At 38.1% G+C, this 21,911-nt stretch overlaps 3 protein-coding genes across 6 annotated transcripts; 1 reads left to right on the top strand and 2 right to left on the bottom strand.

The window, feature by feature from the left end:
• Positions 6,359-11,668, bottom strand: LOC18789316. Of its 3 annotated transcripts, XM_020564760.1 has the most exons (13): positions 11,545-11,666; positions 11,391-11,442; positions 11,248-11,296; positions 11,067-11,152; positions 10,839-10,937; positions 9,841-10,706; positions 9,542-9,733; positions 9,281-9,444; positions 8,952-9,183; positions 7,960-8,095; positions 7,464-7,555; positions 7,233-7,356; positions 6,359-6,752 (listed from the first exon to the last, which is right to left on the bottom strand). In XM_020564760.1, the coding sequence occupies exons 1-13, from the start codon at positions 11,628-11,630 to the stop codon at positions 6,678-6,680; spliced, it is 2,253 nt and encodes a 750-aa protein (XP_020420349.1). In that variant the 5' UTR covers positions 11,631-11,666; the 3' UTR covers positions 6,359-6,677. The 3 variants fall into 3 exon arrangements, with proteins under 3 accessions (XP_020420349.1, XP_020420347.1, XP_020420344.1); XM_020564758.1 differs by having other exon boundaries at positions 7,960-8,008; positions 9,841-10,937; positions 11,545-11,668; XM_020564755.1 differs by having other exon boundaries at positions 9,841-10,937; positions 11,545-11,667.
• On the top strand, positions 11,772-16,132 carry LOC18791628 (THO complex subunit 5A). The gene is made up of 7 exons (XM_007225206.2): positions 11,772-12,057; positions 12,149-12,776; positions 12,974-13,311; positions 13,467-13,723; positions 14,110-14,707; positions 14,790-14,921; positions 15,334-16,132. Exons 1-7 carry the CDS (start codon positions 11,836-11,838, stop codon positions 15,598-15,600), a joined length of 2,442 nt encoding a protein of 813 aa, XP_007225268.1. The 5' UTR covers positions 11,772-11,835; the 3' UTR covers positions 15,601-16,132.
• On the bottom strand, positions 16,408-20,452 carry LOC18791667 (ABSCISIC ACID-INSENSITIVE 5-like protein 5). Of its 2 annotated transcripts, XM_020570271.1 has the most exons (5): positions 20,306-20,452; positions 18,816-19,912; positions 17,620-17,691; positions 17,487-17,516; positions 16,408-16,833 (listed from the first exon to the last, which is right to left on the bottom strand). In XM_020570271.1, the coding sequence occupies exons 2-5, from the start codon at positions 19,899-19,901 to the stop codon at positions 16,762-16,764; spliced, it is 1,260 nt and encodes a 419-aa protein (XP_020425860.1). In that variant the 5' UTR covers positions 19,902-19,912; positions 20,306-20,452; the 3' UTR covers positions 16,408-16,761. The 2 variants fall into 2 exon arrangements, 1 of the variants encoding a protein (XP_020425860.1); XR_002272893.1 differs by lacking the exons at positions 16,408-16,833; positions 17,487-17,516 and adding an exon at positions 17,888-17,992 and having other exon boundaries at positions 17,661-17,691.

Genomic DNA, 21,911 nt, shown 5'->3' on the forward strand with positions numbered 1-21,911 from the left:
TCAAGAGCAAGAGAACTCAAAATTGGACTTTTGGAAACTGCATTGCAGTTTTCATTTAATTACAATTGGATTTGTGCTCTTTCCTTGGTCTTCAACCTCACCAATTTAAAGAGTAGAAGCTACCTAGATGAGGAATTAGGTGGGCAAGAGAAGAGTAGAACTACCTAAGAGCAAGAGAACTCAAAATTGGACTTTTGAAAACCGAAAACTGCATTGCAGTTTTCATTTAATTACAATTGTTTTTGTAGCTGTTTTTGTTTTTGTTTTTGTTTTTTTTAACATAATTGATATCTACATTATATTTTTGTTGCAGTTTCTGTTTTTATTTGCAGTTTTTGTGTGAATAAGTGTTGAAATGCTTTTTATTTTTATTTTTATTTAATAAAACATTGATTGTTTATATAAATATTGTATAATTGAATAAATATTACAAAATCAAGTTTGGTGTAGTGGTTTGTGAGTGAGTCTTCCACCTTTGAGGGTCAAGGTTCGAGTCCATTCAATGACACAATCTTTTTTTTAAAGGTGAATAAAGGGCAACGAAGTTGGTCATCTACAGACGGTGGCAGGCGATGGCGGCCAACGGTGGTGGTGGCAGGTGGCAGGCGATGGCGGCCAACGGTGGTGGTGGCAGGTGGCCGGCGGCGGGAGTCCGACGGTGGTGGTCAGCGACGGGCGGTGGCGGCCAACGGTGGTGGTGGCAGGTGGCCGACGGCGGGAGTTCGACGGTGGCGGTCGGCGACGGGCGGTGGCGGCCAACGGTGGTGGTGGCAGGTGGCCGGCGGCGGGAGTCCGGCGGTGGCCGGCGGCGGGAGTCCGGCGGTAGTGGCTGGCGGCAGAAGTCCGGCGGTGGTGGCCGGCGGCGAGATATGATTGGCTAGATATGGACATGTGGCATAGTATGCTTGCCTTAGAAGGAGTGGCATTGTGTGTAATTTTGATATGTTTTAATGATATTTTTGTAAAATTAGGTACCACAATTTGGTCTTTTGCCTTATGCTAATTAGATGAAATTGTATTACTATCTTCCAAATTAGTAAACTATATTGTGTTTTAAAACTAAAGCTCCCTATTAAATAGGTGTATTTTTTTTTTTTTGGTGTTATCAATGAAATTACATGGTATTGTTGAGTTTTCTATCTACTTAGTACCTTTGTACGTAAAGTAAATTTAGCCCATCCCATTTTGAAATCCTGCGTCCCTTCATACATTTGTGAATACTGTGGGATTCACCTTTTGATATCTCCTCATTTGGTTACAAATCCAAGGTCAGTGGTGGTCATTATCGTTGAAATTATAGGAGAGTTGATGTAAACCAAGCAATACAATAATACATACAACCCAATGTCACAGATTAACAGGACGAAGTAAGAAACTGTTCGCTTCTTGTTTATTATTTGTCACAGCAAAAGGCAGCTGCGGGTTGGCACTTGGTAGCTATATCCAACATCTTTATGTCCACATCACCAACCAAGGTGACCCATATTTTATAGGCTTATTTATTGTAGTGACCCTTGAAACTTTGGTCATATCTCACTTTGATTCTCAAAGTTAAAGTGGCTCACTTAACCTTATTGACCGTAATTTTGTATTTCACTTTGCTCCCACCTTTATCTCATTTAATAATTCTGTCAGTTTGATGATGTGACATAGTTATTTTAGTCTTTTTATCACAAGAGATGATGTGTCACATAAAGGGCCCACTTTTTTTTTGTTTAAATAAAATAAAATAAAAATAAAAATACTTGTTTAATTAAAAAAATATATAAAAATAGAATAAATAATAAATAAAAATCTTTCTTCTTTATGCCTCTCCATCTCTCTCTCTCTCTCTCCCCCCTAAAACTAACCAAGGCTTTCCAACAATTCTCTCAAATCAAATCATCCCCAAATTCCAGCTTTCAATCCCCACATTCAAACCCAAAATGCCCTCATTCTAAACCTAAATTGAAACATATTTACTCCAAATCAAATGGACAGACCTTAAATCACTAGCTTTTTAAATAATAATTCAAAACAAAAGATAGAAAACCCTGTGGACTAAGCACTCCGATGTTATTTCGTCCATCCACGCCCATGACGACAACTCCGTCGTTGCCAGCGTTGATGGGTTGGTATACATTAGGTCAGTGGACGAGACAATCAAAGTGTGGAAGAGAGAGCAGACGTTGCTGAAGAAAGAGGGCGCGGTGGCAGCACTCATCGTCAACGTCTCGGGCTCGATCATGTACTGCGGGTCCTCTGACGGTATGGGTTGGTATGGTTGGTGGTGGGTTTGGATGGTTATGGATGATGGTGCGGTGGTTGGTTGCAGAGTAAGGAGAAAGGAGGAAGGATGAAGCCATTCTTTGGGGATAAGGATTGATATTTTATTTTATTTTTTATGTTGTGGAAATTGGAAGGAAAAAGCATAGAGGAGTGCAGTGCCAAAGCCAAGATTTCATGTGTTTGGGGGCCTCTCACAAAATATAAATAATAAAAACTTCGAACTTACAAGACATCAAAACATCAAAAATCTTATTGTCTATATTGTTAATTCATTACAATCATAATTGTCCTTGATGAGTTTTCATATTTTGAAATCGTTGCATAACAACCTCGTAATCTATACTATTAAAAATGTCTTTCTCAATATATGCAACCAAGCAATCATTCATCCACAAATCCCCCATTCGATTGCGTAACCGATTCTTCACAATATTCATAGCAGAAAATACTCAATCCACACTTGCAGTCGCAACAAGTAGGATTAGTGCTAGTGTCAGAAGCAAGTACACTAGGGGTAGATCTGATCTTCTTTTGTCTCAACCATCTTTTGCGCAAAGATCAGTAATTGATTCTTCACAATATTCATACATAAAATATTTCCAAATCCTTTTCCTTTTGGTAATCTACACATAAATTGAAAGACCCATTAAAATCAATAGAAATAAAAAACTTGATAATATAATTAGAATTTGAGAAAAAAAAAACTCACAAGCAACTGGCTAGTATGGTTGTGTTTATGACCTAAGAAAAGAGAAAAAAGCTTAAGTTTATTGATTTATATAAGAAGGCAATATATAATTATAATAATAATAATTTTAATCCTTTTAAGAATGGGTAGCGTATGGTTGTAGGAAATTGGCTGGTTAATAGGGCCCATATGGTAATGTACTTTTGGCTGCTCTATGTGGTAAGTGACATTTAGGGGGGTGTATTCAATTGAGATTTAAAAAAACTATTTTGGGATAAATAAGTCTTGTGGTATTCAATTAAGACTTTTAAATAATCTAAACAAGTCTTGTGGTATTCCATTAAGACTATTATGATTTTTAAATTAGGGTGTCGAAATCTAGTGATATTCAATCAAGACTTTAAACAAGTAACAAAAAGTTTTATGGTATTCAAAAATTTGCTAATTTCAACAGATTTTTTTAAATGTAAGATTTTGTGAGATTTTTTAGTGGGAGGTATAAATATCAAGCCCTATCTCAAATCCCACCCTAACCCATCGGATTTTTCATGTGGGATATTTTTTTTTTCTCTCTCTCTACCTGCTGAAGAAGATGAACAACAAAGCAAGCAGCAAGCCCAAGCCGAGCTTTTCCCAGACACCCACCAACTTCAGATGCTAATAACAACGGAGAATTGTTAAACTCCTTGGCGCCAAGCCAAGGCACATGTTCCCCGGCCAAGAAACCCAAAAAACCCAATATTCCAACGCAAATCAGAAACAGAAAAGAGAAAGTAGACATTTGACCTGAAAATCTGGCATGGTAGGTGTTTGTGATTATGTCCCAATGACCCAGGTTCCTTGTATTCTGAACAGTGCTTCCTTTTTGGTTGTGTTCGATCAAGATTCATGAAAAGAGAGCAAATGTGTTTTTGGAATGTAATTAATAGGTGCATTCTTTGCTCTGTGTCTAGTAGAGCAAGCAACATAGAAAACTATTCCAGTTAGCTTTAGCTTTACTACTAGTGAACCTGCAGGCTGCAGCTACCTAGTTTGCTTTGTATATATCTTATGTATGCTCAACCGATTTCAAGGCAAGTTATTTTTTCTCATTATTTGACGATGTCTTGATGCTGCGTGTTATTGTTCAAATCAAATGGTAATTGTATGGGGTTTGGAGGAAGGAATGAAAAACAGAAAACACAATGACTAGGAAAAGGGTGATGATAAATTAAAAAAAAATAATGAATAATGAATGGTTTCTTGATATACAACTTGGCTAGATGGTTTGCAGTTTGCCAACTTGGTTAGTGTGTCGTCCTATTAGTCAAATATATGAGGGTGCATGTGATGTTATTGTTGACCTTTCTACACATACCAATAAGGCTTCAAACCTATCTTCCTTCTCAAATGCAAGTTTTCTGCAAAAGGAAATGAAACTAACGAAATAAACAGCTGCTTGAATATGAGATCTGCACTGGATTAGGCGGAGGAATCAACAAATTGCTGTTTATTTTGAGCAATATGATTCCGATTCTGAGGGGACTTGGTGCTGGACAGCAAAAAGTGAAGAATGCCATCCAAGGCATGTGATATATTGTGTTTGAATTAGTATAGTCTATGGCATGTGTAAATAATTTGACTAATTTATTACACAATGCAAACTACGAAAAATGATGAATAGATAAATCCATATGATCTTTCCAAATCTAATCAATCCTATGATGTAAATCTTTAAAATTCAAAAGTAAAAATTCTTGATTATAGAAATTCATTAATAAAATCTTATAAATCATTACATTCTGCTTAAATCCAGTGGAATTTTTTTTATCCCTGAACAGTCTTTTAAAATCCAATTGAATACACCCCCTTTAGCTTAGAGGAAATTGGGCTGCATACTAGTACTTTATTTTTTTATAATTTTTTTTTAGTGGGGGCCAGTGCCTGCATTGGTCCCCGTATGCCTTCGCCATTAGAGGAGTGGAGAGAGAGGTTGGGGAAGCTGCTTGGGCAGGTGTTGCTCGGTAGAGTTGGATCTGAGTAGAATTTATTTATTTATATAAAGCATAAAGAAGAAAAAAAATTATTTATGTGATTTTCCCACTCCAATTTTATCCACTTATACTCAATTTTATAACTAAAAAAGGAGTGTAAGTGAATAAAATTGGAGTGGGGAAATCATTACCCTTATTTTTCTATATATATATATTAAATTAAAGAATTAATTACATTATTTTATTATTTTATTTTCTATTTAATTCAAATTTAAAAAAAAAGTGGGCCCTTCACATGACACATCATCACTTGTGGTAAAAAGACTAAAATTGCCATCCCACATCATCAAAACTAACAAAGTTATTAATAGAGATAACGTTGGGGGTCAAGTGGAACACAAAATCATGGTCAAGGGGGTTAAGTGGGTCACTTTAACTTGGGGGGTAAAGTGAAATTTGACTAAAGTTTTGAAGGCCACTACAGTAAATTAGCCTATTTTATATGCCATAATTTGTCCTTGTCATCTTCAAGGGAGTATGTAAATGAAGTAGGCAAAATTGTACTATAACAACCTAGGCAGTATGTTGCCTACCCATTTGCCTTATGAAAAAAGTTGGTCACTCACTCTAAAGGACTAAGCAATGCAAGTTTACAAATTATTATTATATTATTTATTTTTATCTTTTACTATTATATTTTATAGAAAGTAAGTGAGAAAATAGAGATGAAATTTTATTATAAAAAGCAAGTGGGACCCAATATTCTCTTTGAAGTAGACAATATTGCATTGTTGGAAAGAGTAGGTATATTTTGCATACCTATTTTGCCTCTTCCCTTGGAGCATTAAAATGCTGATGTGGCAAGGCAAATGAGGTTTGCCTACTATTTTGTCTCTTCCCTTGGAGATGCTCAAACCTTCTAAATTTTTTTTTGGAACTGCTTTGCTTCTTTCTCTAGAATTCCTGTAAATCACGATTTAACACATGTGCAAAAATACTTCATCAAAAATACAAAAAAACGTCTACATACATGCCATACTGTCATTGACAAGAATATAGGCGTTGCTATTTTTCATCACCGTCAAATCACACTTGGGACAACAAATGGATATAATTTGCTAGGATGGTTTGCTGGGGTGGGTAATTCAAAGTTTATGAGAAAATTGAGCCATAAAAGGGGGGAATATTTTGACTCTCGAGAAAGAAGTCGAGCCATTATTATGTCCAAACCCACGCCAATGGGCCATGGCAGCTATACACAAACCTGAATCTGTGCCGCTCAAACCGGATTTATGCAGCTCACAGCATGTTACAAAATCCGCATATGCTCCACTGTTTTTAATGGAAAATTTCCAAATCTGACTGAAAAAGGTTATCAACAACAAACCTCAAGAACAAGTAAATCTGAACTACGTCTATAATCAAGTCAGAGGGTAAAAACAACGTTTTCTTGCAGTAAAAGTTATGTATGTATTTCAATCAGAACACAGCTCATTGATACATGACTCTTACTTTTACAACATGACTTGAATTGCATCACACTAGCTTAGATGACTGTACAATAATACAGAGCTGAAACTTTTCATCTCACCAATAATAGTTATAGAGTGAAAAAAGTTCAATTGCATGAGGCTCCGGCCAACACAAGGCAAATGGTTTCTGCAATTCAAAATCAAAACTGCAATTGCATTAACGTGCACCCTTGAAAGCTGCTCAATATTCATCTCTTATGAATAAAGCTAAAACTATCATTGTCTTCCAGTCATGTCGCTGAAGTAAGCAGTTATTCCCTTCAACTTGCCAGTTAAAAAATTTTTCTCGACCTGAAACCAAATACCCCGACACTCAGATTAGAGTGCCATACTCTATTTGGTCATAGATTACAGTAAAGAAATTAACAATATTCGTGGCCTAACAATTACAGCAAATGAAAACATGAAATTGTTATTCTCAATCGATGGGTCTCTCCAGTGGTGGAGTGTGGGGACAGAGTGAAATCTACCTACTGTCAAGAGCTCACCCCCAAGTTCAAGCCTCAATGCCGTGTTGCTTTGCCAACTAATAAACATGTACCCAATGATCTACCTCTTTTCTTTCTTGGTATGCAGTGATTTTCCTTTTGTCCTTTTAGTTATGATCACTTTCAGATCTCTGAAGGATTTTCATTCTGTCTTTAGTTTGAAAATGGCTCCACAATCTTTTTATTAACACAACTACTATTCAGCCATGTGATAAGAGGGGTGGTAGGGGCCAATAAACTTGAAGGCAGTTTGAATTTGAAAAACAAAAAGATAAGAAAGTACCTCTAATGACCATGGTCGACTCCCTGATAAAGCCAACTCTGCTAATTGGTTGAGATCAACATTTCTCGGAAGAAACATGACAATCCTAGAAGCAACTTCTTTTGCAGTGTTAAAGAGAAAATATCTGCACAATGAGTATGAGTAATAAAGGATGAGAAAAATTAATAGATTTCAACTCAGGAATTTAAAAGAATAACAACAAAAAAGGAAAAAAGGGGGAGGAAAACGCACCCATCATGTGGCTTAAGCATCCTAAGGTCATATGTCTTTACTTTTGCATAATCAGGTCCTCCCCACGGAGGTGACAAAAAGACTGTGTCTGCCTGCAGTAAAAGGAATATTGATAACTGAAGAAATTCAAAAAAGCTAAAAATAAAAAGTCAAGTATATAATTTGTTTACTAAAAACCTAATGACTTCAAGTATAATTATGTGGCATATTAGGCACCTATTACATAAACCGGCAGAGATAAGTCTAAAAATTATTCAACAAAACTATGATAGTGTCAAAAACTACAGCAATTCAGAATTGCCACCACCTAGCATTGGCTAATCAATAGCAAAACAACAGAAATGCCAAAAACCTGCTGAACAAAATATTGTCAAAGGTACTCCTCTACAAATACAACCGAGGAAATCTACCAAAACACAAGGTCTAGTAAAGCATAACAGAAAGCATTTTGCAATCCCAAACATACAAAATACAACATTGAAAATTGTTTTAGTACCTTCAGCTTTGGTGCCAATTCGAAAAAGTCCCCCTTTATGAAATCAATCCTGTCATCAACCCCATAGATGGCAGCATTATGGTGCGCATAATCAATCTTCTTTGGATCAATATCAATTGCTATCACATGTTTGCTTCTGCAGTATCACATGTATATGAAAAACTAAATAAATAAAAAAGCAGCAGCCTGGGTCCTGCCTAAAATCTCAGACATCAGTTCATCAATTTTAAAGGTACTAAAATTATTCTTTATCAGTCCACTAATTAATAAAATAAATAACGAAAGAGTACCGGATTGGCCAATTGAACTGAAAATATTATAATGTAAAACAGGTGGTCAAACTAGCATACAATTAATGTTATGCAATATATCCATTAAAAACACATGTTCTTCATCAACATGAACCACTATTATGCATCATAACATGTCTCAATCTGTTTAATGTCAACAGTATGAACGCAGAAAGTAACCTACTGGGAATTTTGAAATGATAATGTCAGTGAGATGAAAGAACATAAGTCAAGGGATGAAAATCAGTGATAACGTCAGCTAGAACTAAACCTTTCAAGGGATGAAAGAACATTATAAACTATTAATCATCTATTTTGATGGTGCCTCCCCTAACTGCAACTTCAGAATCAGACGCTTACTTGAATGCTTGATTAGGCCAGAAGTTTTTACTACCAAATATACATCAGTACATGCATAGACACACTAAAATGCATGCAGGCACGTAAATGTGCTTGTGTGCCTGTATTATGTACCTAAAAAGTTAGGTCTTCTTTGATAACTGAACTGTACTTAAAAAGTTATCATTCAAAATATATTTTTTGGAATTAGTAGTTTCTAGTCTTAGGATCACAAGATCAGACCCACTGTATAAGATAACACTTTCCAACAAGTTTTTTCCTTACCATAAGATTCATCAGGTTTACCAGGAGGAACTTTGGAATAACAACAGAAAATTGTAAGACATTCACTGTATTACTCACATATGTGCAAATTGGATGGAATTCCCACCAACTCCAGTAAAACAGTCAATGATGATGCCACTACCACAACGTTCTGCATGATGCCTAGCTAGAGGCTCTGGAGTAACAGAGAACCATCCTTCCTCATCCATTTTTATACCATCATCGTATCTGGAGAATAATAGGTATCTCTGACACCAATATTTGCCAATATCAGCTGAAAACTCTTTGAATAACCCTTGAAATAGAAGTTCTACAATACGAGAATGGTTCATCAGAAAGGATGCAAATGCAGAGAAAAAAAAAATATATAAATGCACTAATAGTAGCAAAGAAGTTAATTCACTAACCTTCATTAGATAATTTCCTCTGAATTTTCATTCTTCTCATTTTCTTTTTCCGTTTTACTACAGAAAGGTCATGATGCATTTCCATCTCATTTATTGCAGGAACTCCAGTTCCTGAATGCATATTATAATCTTCAGAAACTTCTTCAGTGTATGTATTGGACAAGCTGCAAACAAAAAAGTAGTAGACAAAAGTTCATATAGGTTTCAAGAAAACAAAACAAGCTGAAACAGCGCCAATCAAGGCCTTATTTTGAATTCTACCTGCTCATATCTAATATTTGAAAGGCGTCATCACCTTCAAAATCTTCAAGAGTTTCCTCACAAGAGTTAATTTTACTAGGTTCATTATAGAGATCAATAGTATTTGGTTCACCAGTTTTTTCTGCAAGAATTGGTTCCAAATCATTTTTGTAGACCTCATCAGCAACCAACTGCTTGGTATTGTTTCTGAAACTGTGAGCACCATCCAATGAAAGGTCTCAGGGTCGTCATTTAGTAACATTATCAATAGAAAAATGAATTTCAATGGGAGAAGAAGCAGATATAAGAAGATAATATACCTAGCAAGGTCCTGGACATTTGATAACAAGTATGATGCGTTTCCATCATTACCGGTGTTATTGCTTTCATTAAGTTCAACTGAATGTTCCAGACATCTGCTTAGACTGACAGTTGGCAAAGTTGCATTGGACATAGAATTGTCAACAGTGAGTTCAAGGCCCCCCGAGAGCTCACAATATGGCTGACCCTGTGAAACATCATCACTGATTGCTTCTTCAAATGATTCAGTTTTACTCAAACCACATAAATCTGTTGTCTCTAAATCAGTGGTAACATTCATATCAATTACTTGAGCAGTCATTTCATTTGACTTATATGTAGTGTCAACAGTTGATATATGTTCCATGCCTTGGGGTGGGTGCCATGTCGAAGTACGTGTTCTGATATTATAGAAGTAATTTCTCATGTAGTAAGAATCCCAATATACCATCCAGTCTCCAACATCACCGTTGTCCTGGCTGTCAGTTCCATCATGGTCAAGCACTTCTGAACACGTGGAATATGAAACTGATTCAGAAACACATGGTTTCTCGGGGACATAATCCTCGCAAATCTTGGCACCTTCTGCTTCATGCAAAGTCATCAATGAACACTCTAAGTGATCATGCTCCATTAATCTTTCACCTGGTTCCTGGCTAATAGCAGCATCTGTTGAGCAGCTTCCTGAGAAAATTCCATCATTTAAATCAGTAGTGCTCGCTGAAATTTTCATTGTGTCATTGACCACAGCACTGCCGTGTAAAGAATCACAATCCTGGCCATCATTACAAACAACACCCAATATTCCATCACGATCTTGTTCCTTGGAAGCATCGCTAGTAATCTCAGTTGAACTTGCTGGATTATCTCCTTCAACAGAGAGGCTCTGAAATTTAATGGCATCCGCTGCAACATCAGAGGAAGATGATTCACTTTGACCCATCATTGACATACAACACAAAGAACTGCCTGTGTTACCATCAAAATTAACGGGAGATACAATCTTCCCCACACTCACTTTGGAGGACTCCAGTGCTTCCACCACATAGCCTTGGGAAGTGACTGGATGCTTCAAGCGCATACCATTTCTTTTGCCTTCCGCCTTTCTGTTCCTCTTCTGCAAATGGGTACAAATCAACAGACCAAAAATTATCACTTGTCCTTCTGGTAGTAGATGCGAATGCGGTTTAAGCAGTATTTTATATTCAATTGAAAGACATAGTTCTACATAGAAATGTTAACTTACTTCCTTATTTGTGAGGAATGAGACTGGAAGCCCCAATGCATTCATCTGTTTAGTAAGCTCCATATCCTCTGGCAAAGTTCCACACTCTGAAACACAGAAATTCCCACTAAAACTTATATAACCAATTGAGAGTAGAGACGCATAACTTAATTATAGCGTTAAATGAAAGTGAATAACTAGCCTGAATCCAGAAGGTTTGAGCCTTCACCACTACCGTCGCGAGCTGGTTTCTGAAATTACAGGGCGAGATTCAAAGCATTCAACAGAAAGTCTCAAGCTTTCAAAAAGAAAACTGCAATTGAGCTAAAAAAACCAAAGACTTACAGTTTGTCCCATGGAAAAGGACCTGTCTTTCGTCTCCTTCAAACCATCGTCCCTGCCAAAGCATACGCGGACTTAGAAAACCGAGTAATCACGGTACACAGAGAGGCAATGCCCTAATATTTGGTCAGAGAGAAACAGAGGCAAAGAGACGAACCAGAGAAAGACTTCGGTGAGCTTCAAGAGAGAGCCGAGAGCTGTCATGGCAGGACCTTGCTCTTCAAGTTCTACCATAGTCACCATGGCCGCAGAACAGCTTCAAATTACTCGGCGTCCTGCCTTCTATAGCACCGCCGCAATATTAAACGACGCCGTTTCGCGTGGGAGGGAAATAAAAAAAGAAAATATTTATAAAGCAATTTCTTTCTTTCTTCATTTGTATTATAAAAAAAAAGGCAAAAGACAAAGCGAAGACACAGACACGCAGCGAAAGCAATTGAGGAGAAACATGGAAGACGATGAGATAGAGGAGGGGATGCTGGTGGAGGAAGAAGCTGTTCAGACGCAGAAGAAACCAGAGAAGTCGCCGTACGAAATGCTTCAAGAGAGCAAGTCCTCAGTTGAGGAGATAGTGACAAAGATGCTCGCCATTAAACAAGAAAAGAAACCTAAATCGGAGCTCCGCGAGCTCGTCACTCAAATGTTCCTCAATTTCGTCACCCTCCGCCAGGTTCTGAAACTGTCTTAGGGTTTCCCATTATTCAAATTTTAGGGTTTAGGGTTTTTGTTGAATTTTGCGTTTTGTTTGATTGAATTTGCAGGCGAATCGTTCAATCTTGCTCGATGAAGACCGAGTGAAAGCCGAGACGGAAAGCGCGAAGGCACCGGTGGACTTGACGACGCTGCAGCTCCATAATCTGATGTACGAGAAGAGTCACTACGTTAAAGCCATTAAAGCTTGCAAAGACTTCAAGTCCAAGTACCCAGACATCGAGCTCGTGCCTGAAGAAGAGTTCTTTCGCGACGCCCCTGGCCATATCAAAGCGCCGACATTGTCAAACGACGTCGCGCACGACCTTATGATGAAGAGGCTCAATTTTGAGCTGTTTCAGCGGAAAGAGCTCTGCAAGCTTCATCAGAAGCTGGAGATACATAAGAAGGGTCTGTTGGAGACGATTGCGAATCGGAAGAAGTTCCTGTCGAGTCTTCCTTCGCATCTGAAGTCGCTGAAGAAGGCGTCGTTGCCGGTGCAGAATCAGTTAGGGCTTCAGCATACCAAGAAGCTCAAGCAGCACCACTCGGCCGAGTTGCTTCCGCCGCCTTTATATGTAGTTTACTCTCAGTTCATGGCGCAGAAAGAAGCGTTTGATGAGCAAATTGAGTTGGAGATAGTGGGAAGTGTGAAGGATGCTCAAGCTTTTGCTCACCAGCAAGCAAATAAAGATACTGGTAACTAATGCTCGACTCTTAATATGTAGTTATGAACATAAATTTGGATGCTTTCAATGGGCATAAACTTGCCCAGATGAAATTAATCAATTTATGAGTGCTGTGGTTTTTGTTTTTGGATTTGGTTTTCAGTCTGCTCAGTCTAAAAATAAAAGAAGAAAAAAATAGTTAAATACTAATGTTATGTAATGGAACAGGCGTTTCAACCAATGCAGAGGCTAGTAGGCTGGAGGATGATGCACCAGATGAAGAAGATGATGGGCAGAGAAGGAGAAAGCGGCCGAAGAGGGTTCCAGTCAAGCAGAACCTTGAGCAATCAGGGGTATATCAAGTTCATGCGCTGAAAATCATCCTTCATATTCATGATGATGAGGCTTCTGATCCAAAGTCTTCAAAACTTATGACCCTCAAGTTTGAGTATTTGTTGAAGTTGAATGTTGTATGTGTTGGAATTGATGGATCCCATGAGGCAGCGGAGAATAACATCTTATGCAACCTATTCCCAGATGACACTGGCCTTGAGCTTCCCCATCAGGTAGTAATGTTTTCTTCTTCTGTTTTCTTGGTGGTCTTTGGTTATCTATGTGCCGGTTTAAGTCTTATCCCTCTCCATCCTCTTTGTCTCTCATTCTGCCTATTCTATTAACAGTTCATATAGTGCTCATATTTATTTTGTACTTATTGATGCAGTCAGCCAAGCTCATTGTTGGTGATGCTCCTGCCTTTGATGAAAGGAGAACTTCCCGTCCATATAAGTGGGCTCAACATTTGGCCGGAATTGATTTCTTGCCTGAGGTGTCACCTTTGCTTGCTGCCCCTGAAACTCCAAGTGGTGATACAGCTAAACATGATGTTATATCTGGTCTGTCACTTTATCGCCAGCAGAATCGAATACAGACAGTTGTACGAAGAATTCGCTCCCGGAAAAAAGCTCAGATGGCTCTTGTGTGAGTCACTGCTCAGTATATTTAGCATCTTGTATCATCAAGAACATTCTAGAAAATCTGTAGGATAAGGATACTACAATGTGATCAAATCAGAATGTTAGCCCTAGTGGTTTTGTTCTACTTGGTTGTGACTGCTATTGGCACTTCTTTTGGTATAAAGTAGCTAGTTTTTGTGTTGTGTTTGTGTGTGTGTGTGTGTTTTATTTTATTTATATTTTTAATTCCTTGTCCGTTTCTTTGGAACTTAAATCTGCTCTATCTGTCTATAACTTTTATGTGTATTTGACGGTTTTTCTTTCTATTGGGAAGTCTCTTAGTGTCTTATTTGTGAGTGTGGTAAGGTATGCCCTATGTTGAGAAGTTGGCATTCTTTGATTGGCTTACAGGGAACAGATTGAATCACTTATGAAGCTTAAATGGCCTGCTTTGTCTTGGGAAAGTGTTCCATGGGTTTTGCATACCCCTTTGTGCAAATTGCATGGTTTTTCACCTCTAGGACCTCCACCTAATCCGGCATCATCTTTGTCTGTCATAGATAAGGAGCAGGGTCAGGAACCTATGGATGTTGATTTGGTTGGACGTTCTGGTTCTTCAAAGGAAGAGCTGGAGAGTATGAGGGAAGATGGGGAACTTCCGTCTTTGGTTCCAGTTGCATCAGTTTCCAGTGATAATAAACTTGCTCACCAAAAAGGAGCTAATCTTGACCGCTCCAGGCGGCTGGCTTTACTTTCAAAAAGTCCTCCTATCAGCAAGGCAAAATCGCTAAGTTATAAGAAACATGATGAAGATTCAGATCTTTTGCTGGATATTGAGAGTGATCTTGACGAACCAGCACATGTTGTGCCAGAGGAAGAAAATGGAGTGCCTATTGAATGCTTTGAGGTTGCTGGAAACTCATGGATGGATTTTGGGGTCAGAGAGTTTTGTCTTGTTTTAACCAGGAGTATAGACACGGATAAGAGGAAAGCGAAGTTAGAAGCCAAGGTAGCTTATAATTCATCCAATCATATTTTGTCATACTTTGTGCCAAATTTTCCATTATTTCTTATCATTTCTGTTATGGCAGATTAAGATCAGCACGGAGTATCCTTTGAGGCCTCCTTTTTTTGCATTGAGTCTTTGCAGTGTATCTGGAGACAACCATAAAGAGAGCAATGACTCTGAGTGCTATAATGAACTCCGTGCAATGGAAGCAGAGGTAAGCAGTTGACGTAGCTATCATTTGTAAATCAGTAGGGGGTGGCATTTTGTTCTGGGCTCTGGGTTCTTCAGGACATAAGAGAAATGAGATGGCATAGTAGTTTTCTGTACTATATTTGCTCCCACTTGAAAGATTTTTAAACGCAAATCAAGATTAAGCATTTTCTGCTGAGTTGCTTTCGGTGAAAGCATATTAACATCTAGTTTATGAATTATTGTTTCTATTGTCTCAATCTGTAGTTCAATTCCAGCACTTTCACTAGTTAACCATCTAGGCTGTATTTATTTTATCTGCATCGGAGCAGTATGATGACCTTTTCCTTGTTTGTGGTGTATTGCTTAGGACTACATATTTTACTTCTCTCCTGAATGGGCACTGTAAATTGACAATTTCCTTTTGCATCTTGCAGGTCAATCTGCACATAGTGAAGATGTTACCTCAAAGTGAAGAAAATAATATCTTAGCTCATCAGGTTTGTTGTCTGGCAATGTTGTTCGACTATTACATGGATGAGGCATCCCCGTCTTCTAAAAAGAGACTGAGCACTTCTGTGGTTGATGTTGGTTTGTGTAAGCCTGTTATTGGTCAGCTTGTTGCCAGATCTTTTAGAGGAAGGGATCGCAGGAAGATGATATCCTGGAAGGACATGGAATGCACTCCTGGCTATCCTTACTAGACTGAGTCTCGATATCTGAATATGAAAAAAACTGTTGCTGCTGGACCACTGGAGCAGCCTATCAGCCAGATGCTGGAAGAAACTATCGGAGGATATTTATTTGATCAATTCAATGGCAAAGAACTTTTCTTGCTCATTCAAAATGTTATTCACCTGTTCAGTATTATTTCACAACTAAGCATGCAAGGTTGACAACGACCATAATTTTCTGGGATCATCAAAATGTATCTCCTATAACTGATGAGTGTGGAGTTTATGAAGAGAGCATCAGTGACCTTTGGGTCCACTGGCACAGCATCTTTTCGGAAATAGATTGAGCAACATTTGGGTGGCACCGTGCTCAACCGGTAACTATTTCTTGTTTGAAGAGAGATCTTCTGTTCATTTTGCAGCGTGAAAATTAAGCTGTCTTGTTGATCTAAAGGCTAAAATCATATTTGCCTTGTCATATTTAAACTTGTAAAAACACTCATGACTGTAACAAAGGGATTGAAGATTGAGGATTGATAGTTTATGTTATTTTGATCATTGTGCATGCTTCTCTTGATTATTCACTGGATAGTATCCTTCCAAACGGAGATCACGTGACATGAGTTCTAGTATATTTTAGGCATCACTTCACAGAACTGTTTTCTGGATGCAGAGACTACAGTTTTGTATGCCTTTAACAAGTTTAACTCAAACCCTGCCCCAGGAAGCGAAGACCTCATAAGAAAATAGTTTGTCCCAGTGAACTCAAGCTTATGGAGCAACAGTATTGAGAACATCTTTGAATCTTGATTATTTCACAACTTTGTTGTCCAAAAATTAAAACAATAACATTTAATATATATATATATATATATAAAAAGATTACAAACCAAAAATACCACAAATGGTTTGAGTTACCACACAAGATATGCTGTTAAAATATTTGTTTGACTAATGTTGGAAACTAAACATGCTCTGAAATATGGACCAAAGGATATCTCCTAACTGACCATATTTTGCTTCCCCTCCCTACCTACTCTACTCATAATATTCAAAGGAGAAAGCATATGAAGAAAAATATAGATGCAAGTTCATCCTACAGCACACTAAACCTCTCAAATCTACAGCAGAGACATGCTCCTGAAATATGTACAGCCCATCTAATCAGAATCCTCTTCCCTCCTCTGCACTTTACCATGGACCGGTCTGCGTTCTTCTCAAGCATCGCTTCTTACCTCGTTGAAGATTTATAATCTCCATATCCTGTGAAGTGACCAAGTTCCAAAAATTGACAAATTATAATAAATTGACAAATTATAAAGTATCAATGTAGCCTCATTCATGATCTTCTTTAAATAAATAGTTAATCTGAGGACCTCATTTGTGTGTGTGCGCGCGTGTTTGTGTAACTCATTGTTATCTGATAGCCTTCCTATAAGCAACATCCTACCATGCAATTAAAAATTCTTCAATACCCCACAACTACATGTTTGAGAAATACGACTATGGCAACTGGTTACATCAGATTGCAAAAAAGTCTAAATGTTGTTCTGATAGTAGAAATACTGCAACAGACATAGAAAATATTTTAGATTGTACTTTTGGCAGATTGCTGATGCTCCAGCTAGTTTTAATGTATGGAAACATGGAAATAAAAGCTGGGACTTATTCTTTCACACTTGCTCATGAATGGTTCATGTACGTATGAAACCCAATTCCAGAGGAAAGGATTGGCAGATTCCATGCTAGACTGCTACTAGGCGAATACCATTCCCAAGTTAAGTATGAAAATTTTCTCTACAGGTTTCAACTAAACATACTTAACCCAACTAGGTATGCTTTTTGGGCGAAGCAAAAATGCAACCATCATTCCTGAATTCATTTCAATTTTTTATTTAAGAGAAAGATCAAAGTACCTGATTCTTCTGCATTTCCATCATTTCAGCCTGCGGCAACCAATGAACAGTAAATAAGGGTCAAACACTCTAAGTTTATTACATCCGTTAATTCGTGTTTCCAACAACTATGTGACACAACAACAAAACAAACCTGTTTTTTCTGCAACTCTTGGTTCTCCTCCTTTAGTTTTGCAACTTCGGCTTCCAACTCCATTGTGTAAGCCTGACAGAAGCACAAGAAAGAATATATAAGAAACATTAAGAAATTGTGAGATGGATATCTCAATTTTTCAAAGCAGGTGTAGCATCTTTCAAAGCAGAACTAAGATCAAAAGGTATGGAACTTATTCAACTTTTTAATGATTTTGACATCATACACCCGACTTTATGTCATGTTCCTTAAACAAGTGTTCCATTACCTTGTAATAAACTGGATCCTTAAAACTTCTCATGACTGTAACTTCTCAAACTTTCATCTCTTGTCATGTCGAATCGCTATCACATTACCATTCTCCCGCATGAATCTTTCATGAAGTTTTGGGATACAAAAAGTCATTAGATGAGAAATGCAGAAGGTCAATGTCTAGCAAAATTGATAATGCGACAACAAGACGAACTTGTTTAATCTTGATGTCATTATATATTAGTTCTTCTTTAACCTTCTCCAGAATAATTATTTCTAGAAAATACTAAACACAGGAAAAGAGAACGGTACATAATTTCTCTTATAACAAGAGACTAATATATTAAGGTCTGGGTTCCCCCTCATGTGGTGAAAGTATATTTCACACGATTCTCGACATTCTTGGAACTTCAGTCACTCGATTTTCATCCACCATAAGTTTTCCTCTATAACTCAAAACTGTCAAGTTATTAAACCGATTATAACAGATGCTACACCTGATCTTAGCCAAAAGGCCGAGAAATGTATAACTGTTAAGAGTCAGCAATACTTTTCCATTCTAGACGCTGCATACATAAGGGTCTTTGCCCACGACTAAAGGACCTGGCAGCATGTTGGAATCAACTTATAGCCTTCTACTGGGAGGTGGTAATTATATTGATTTGAATCCAATCACATATGTTGGCTTAACACACAGTCCACAAATCTTAAACAGTCAAGATGGCAGCTTTTGTGTCTAAAGGCCAACTCATACAAACATACCCATCATTCAAGCATGATGAGTGAATTGATAACATTTCACACTTTCATTCAAAAATTTATCTTTTTATTTATTACATTTCACAATTCTGGTAACTCTGTATTCTAAAAATTAATAGCTTTAATTTACTATAAGCTGAAACCATATGCCTATCAAAGCAGTAAATAATCAAAGACATATTCACCTGCTTGCGAGCTCGGGACCTGGCAGCTGATTCTCTGTTTTTAATCATTCTCCTCTGTCTTCTCTCCACAACCTTCTCCACGGGGCCACCGCCTTTCCTCCCCCTAAAGCCACCATTAAACACATAAGGCACCGGTGACACAGACGACGTATCAGTACCATTACTCTTCCCAATTCCATCAGATGACAACTGGTTCGCAGGCGACCCCGTCGCCACTCGAACAGCCCCTGCAGCTCCTAACCCAACCATTCCCATCCCTGAACTCTGAACCAGAGTACCATTCAGACCCTGATCACCAATTCCCATAATCCCACCCCTCATTCCAGGACTACCCAGTTGAGCATTTGGTCCCATAGGCAATGGAGAAGTGTTGTAAGTGACAGGTTGCTGCTTGGGAAATATTTGCTGCTGCTGTGGTAACTGTTGTTGTTGCTGATTTGATCTAACCCCATTAGCATTCAATGGCAAATTGGAGGCCTGATTAGGAACTTGACTATTGGTCTCAGAAACTCTATTCCCCATAACCCCGACACCACGATTCGTTTGCTGAAACTCAAAGTCCAAATTACCGCCAGTATTACCAAAACGAGATAAGTCACCAAAAAACCCAGCACCATTATTAGCTGGCTTTGGAGCTAATTGAGCCTCTTCTCTAACAACCCCAGCTTTGACCAGAAACTCCTCCAAAGTCATCTCTCCCAAGGTCTGTTGCCTCTGAGGCATATTAGACCCACCAGGACCAGTCCCTTCTTTTGAGATGTTCTTCCAGACCTCATCAACAGTTTTCTGGCTCAGCGTTCTGGGCAGGGTCAGCGAGCCCTGTCGCTGCAGAGACCCGCCACCGAGGCCAAGCCCATTCTGACCACCAGCTCCACCACCAGATGGAGCCATAATCTGAGTCTCTTCAGCCGTCCATATGCTCTTCAAGAGCTCGTCCATGTTCATGGACCCAAAGTCCTTGCCTGAGCCTCCAATGGTGTTCTGCAACTCCTCAAACGTCAGCGAATAGATCGAAGACTGCCTCGCTAATGGGTTGATTCCTGGTGGGTCGTTCCCAAATCCCTTGAAGTTCATGTTGGTACCCATTTTTGTAAAATCTGAGTGAAACACAGACCCAAAAAAAAAAAAAAAAACAGTTGAGAACTTCAGATTTCGTCGAGTTTGTATTTCCTACGACTGTTTACTAAAAGAGCTTCCTTTGAGTTCACGGAACTTAACATTGTCAACTTTCAGCCAAACAAAGACTCAATTTCAGCTAACCCCTAATCAATTTCCAGGTCACAGAGTTTTCGTTGTGCAACCAGAGCTCAAAATTTTCATGCAAAACAACAAAACCACTCAAAAAGACTGAAACTTGTCAAACCAAAACAACAGATCAACAGATCAAGAAGCAGATGAACAAGAAGCAAAGACAGAAACTTGAAGAATGATATCAACCCAAAATGCAAAAAACGCAAAAAATTCTACTTGAAGATGCTGTGTGTTTTTACCTTCTTTCTATATCGGGGAATTTTGAAAAAAAATGTTGGTGGTGGTCTGGTGGCTGCGGTTCCTCCTGCTTCTTAGGGCTCTGGTGGATGCGCCAAGTGTCTGTTGTCCCTTTGCCCTCCTTTGCCTTTTAAGACAACGAGGAGTGGGGAAGGTTGGGGCTTATCATTGTATAATACAGAAATTAGTATAATAATGGGCGGCGTGGACCAATCAGGATGGGGTAAAGAGGATTTGATGTGACATTTGACCAATCATTTTAGGCGATGTGGGAGCATCCTGGCCGTCCACGTCGCTCGAAATGAAGGGTTGGATGGGGTGGTTTGAATTATAGTGGTGGGGATGGGGATAAGAACTAGCGATTGTTGTACGCTCACAAAAAAAGGGCATGGTCCCACTTAGGTTAGGTGCGATTGGATCGGAGCAAGTCCGGGGTAATATCGTCCATAAAATTTATTTATTTATTTATTTATTTGTCTAAAAAGTTATTTTCTTTTTGGTGCACGTGAAAGCAATGAGTCGACAAAAGTCAGGCTCAGCGCAAAACGTTCAGATATTTTCTCACCAGCACAAGTATATTCTAAACTTGTCCTGTTGGACAATAATGCCCTTCTCATTGTTCTTAATTAACTCACTAATTATTATTATATGTAATTTTATTGAAAGCCTAAGAATTAGTAAACCGTGGATTTTAGGTGGAGACAAGTGGAGGAGCGAGATGCAACAATAGCTCCCAGCGCAGTGGGCCGTGGACTATGATGGGCAAGGGCAAGACCGTCAGTCCATAAAGCTTTTACAAAAATAAATAATCGAATTAAAGTTTTCCTTAAAAAAAAAATTTTAAGAATTAAAAAGTTAGGTAATGGCTCTTTTAAAAGGTTTTGGACCGAGTACAAGAGCCGGCCGTTGATCTACCAAAAATAAGCCGAATGGGCTGTCGACAAACCTATAAAAAGAAATTTACTAATTAAGTTGGGGTTTCAAATGGCAATATTTATTTACTTTTAGCCACATTTAAGTGTTCATTTTGTTAAAAAATGGGTTCGAATCTCATGAATAACAATTGTTAAAAAAAATAGATATGAATTTAGCCAAATTAGATAGATCAGATGTGCTTTCCTATTTTACACTCGAGTTCGAATCTTCATTCCCATAATTTTGATTAGATTAAAGTAGAATTTTATTTGTATTAAAAAAAAATTAAAAAAAAAATTGTTGAAATAATAATTTTAAAAAAACCCCGAAATAGAACTTGTTCAGTACGGACGTGTGAGGGTAGGGTTGAAAAGTCAGTGTGATCCAAAGAGTAAACAAGATTAATATTGAAAGTCAGCTAAGTAATTGATGATATGAAACACTAATTGATATAAATTAATTTGATCAGAACACTGTAGCACACGCAATTATATAAAGTTGTATGGCTATAATTGGTTGATGGAGGCCCGTTCATGTTATTATATTTGAGCAAAAGAAGAAAGTAAGAAGCCAATAGAAGCTGTTGATATTGACAATCTATCTCATTACCTGCTCACACAAACCCATAATTTATTCATGGACGGTGTGAATTCTTAGACTTGATTGCCCGTCTGATCACACACAACCTCATTT

This window comes from Prunus persica, chromosome G1, assembly GCF_000346465.2.
Source record: "Prunus persica cultivar Lovell chromosome G1, Prunus_persica_NCBIv2, whole genome shotgun sequence".
Taxonomy (NCBI): Eukaryota; Viridiplantae; Streptophyta; class Magnoliopsida; order Rosales; family Rosaceae; genus Prunus; species Prunus persica.

Bases quoted from the DNA above. Each gene is read 5' to 3' on its own strand.
- LOC18789316 (XM_020564755.1), bottom strand. From the start codon at position 11,630: ATGGTGACTATGGTAGAACTTGAAGAGCAAGGTCCTGCCATGACAGCT. The intron at 11,443-11,544 runs GTTCGTCTCTTT...ATGCTTTGGCAG, and splicing joins CTCACCGAAGTCTTTCTCTG to GGACGATGGTTTGAAGGAGA. The intron at 11,153-11,247 runs GCTAGTTATTCA...TCTGTGTTTCAG, and splicing joins CTCAAACCTTCTGGATTCAG to AGTGTGGAACTTTGCCAGAG.
- LOC18791628 (XM_007225206.2), top strand. From the start codon at position 11,836: ATGGAAGACGATGAGATAGAGGAGGGGATGCTGGTGGAGGAAGAAGCT. The intron at 13,312-13,466 runs GTAGTAATGTTT...TTATTGATGCAG, and splicing joins GCCTTGAGCTTCCCCATCAG to TCAGCCAAGCTCATTGTTGG. The intron at 14,708-14,789 runs GTAGCTTATAAT...CTGTTATGGCAG, and splicing joins AAGCGAAGTTAGAAGCCAAG to ATTAAGATCAGCACGGAGTA.
- LOC18791667 (XM_020570271.1), bottom strand. From the start codon at position 19,901: ATGGGTACCAACATGAACTTCAAGGGATTTGGGAACGACCCACCAGGA. The intron at 17,692-18,815 runs GTGAATATGTCT...TGCTTCTGTCAG, and splicing joins GGTCCCGAGCTCGCAAGCAG to GCTTACACAATGGAGTTGGA. The intron at 16,834-17,486 runs GTACTTTGATCT...GTCACTTCACAG, and splicing joins TGGAAATGCAGAAGAATCAG to GATATGGAGATTATAAATCT.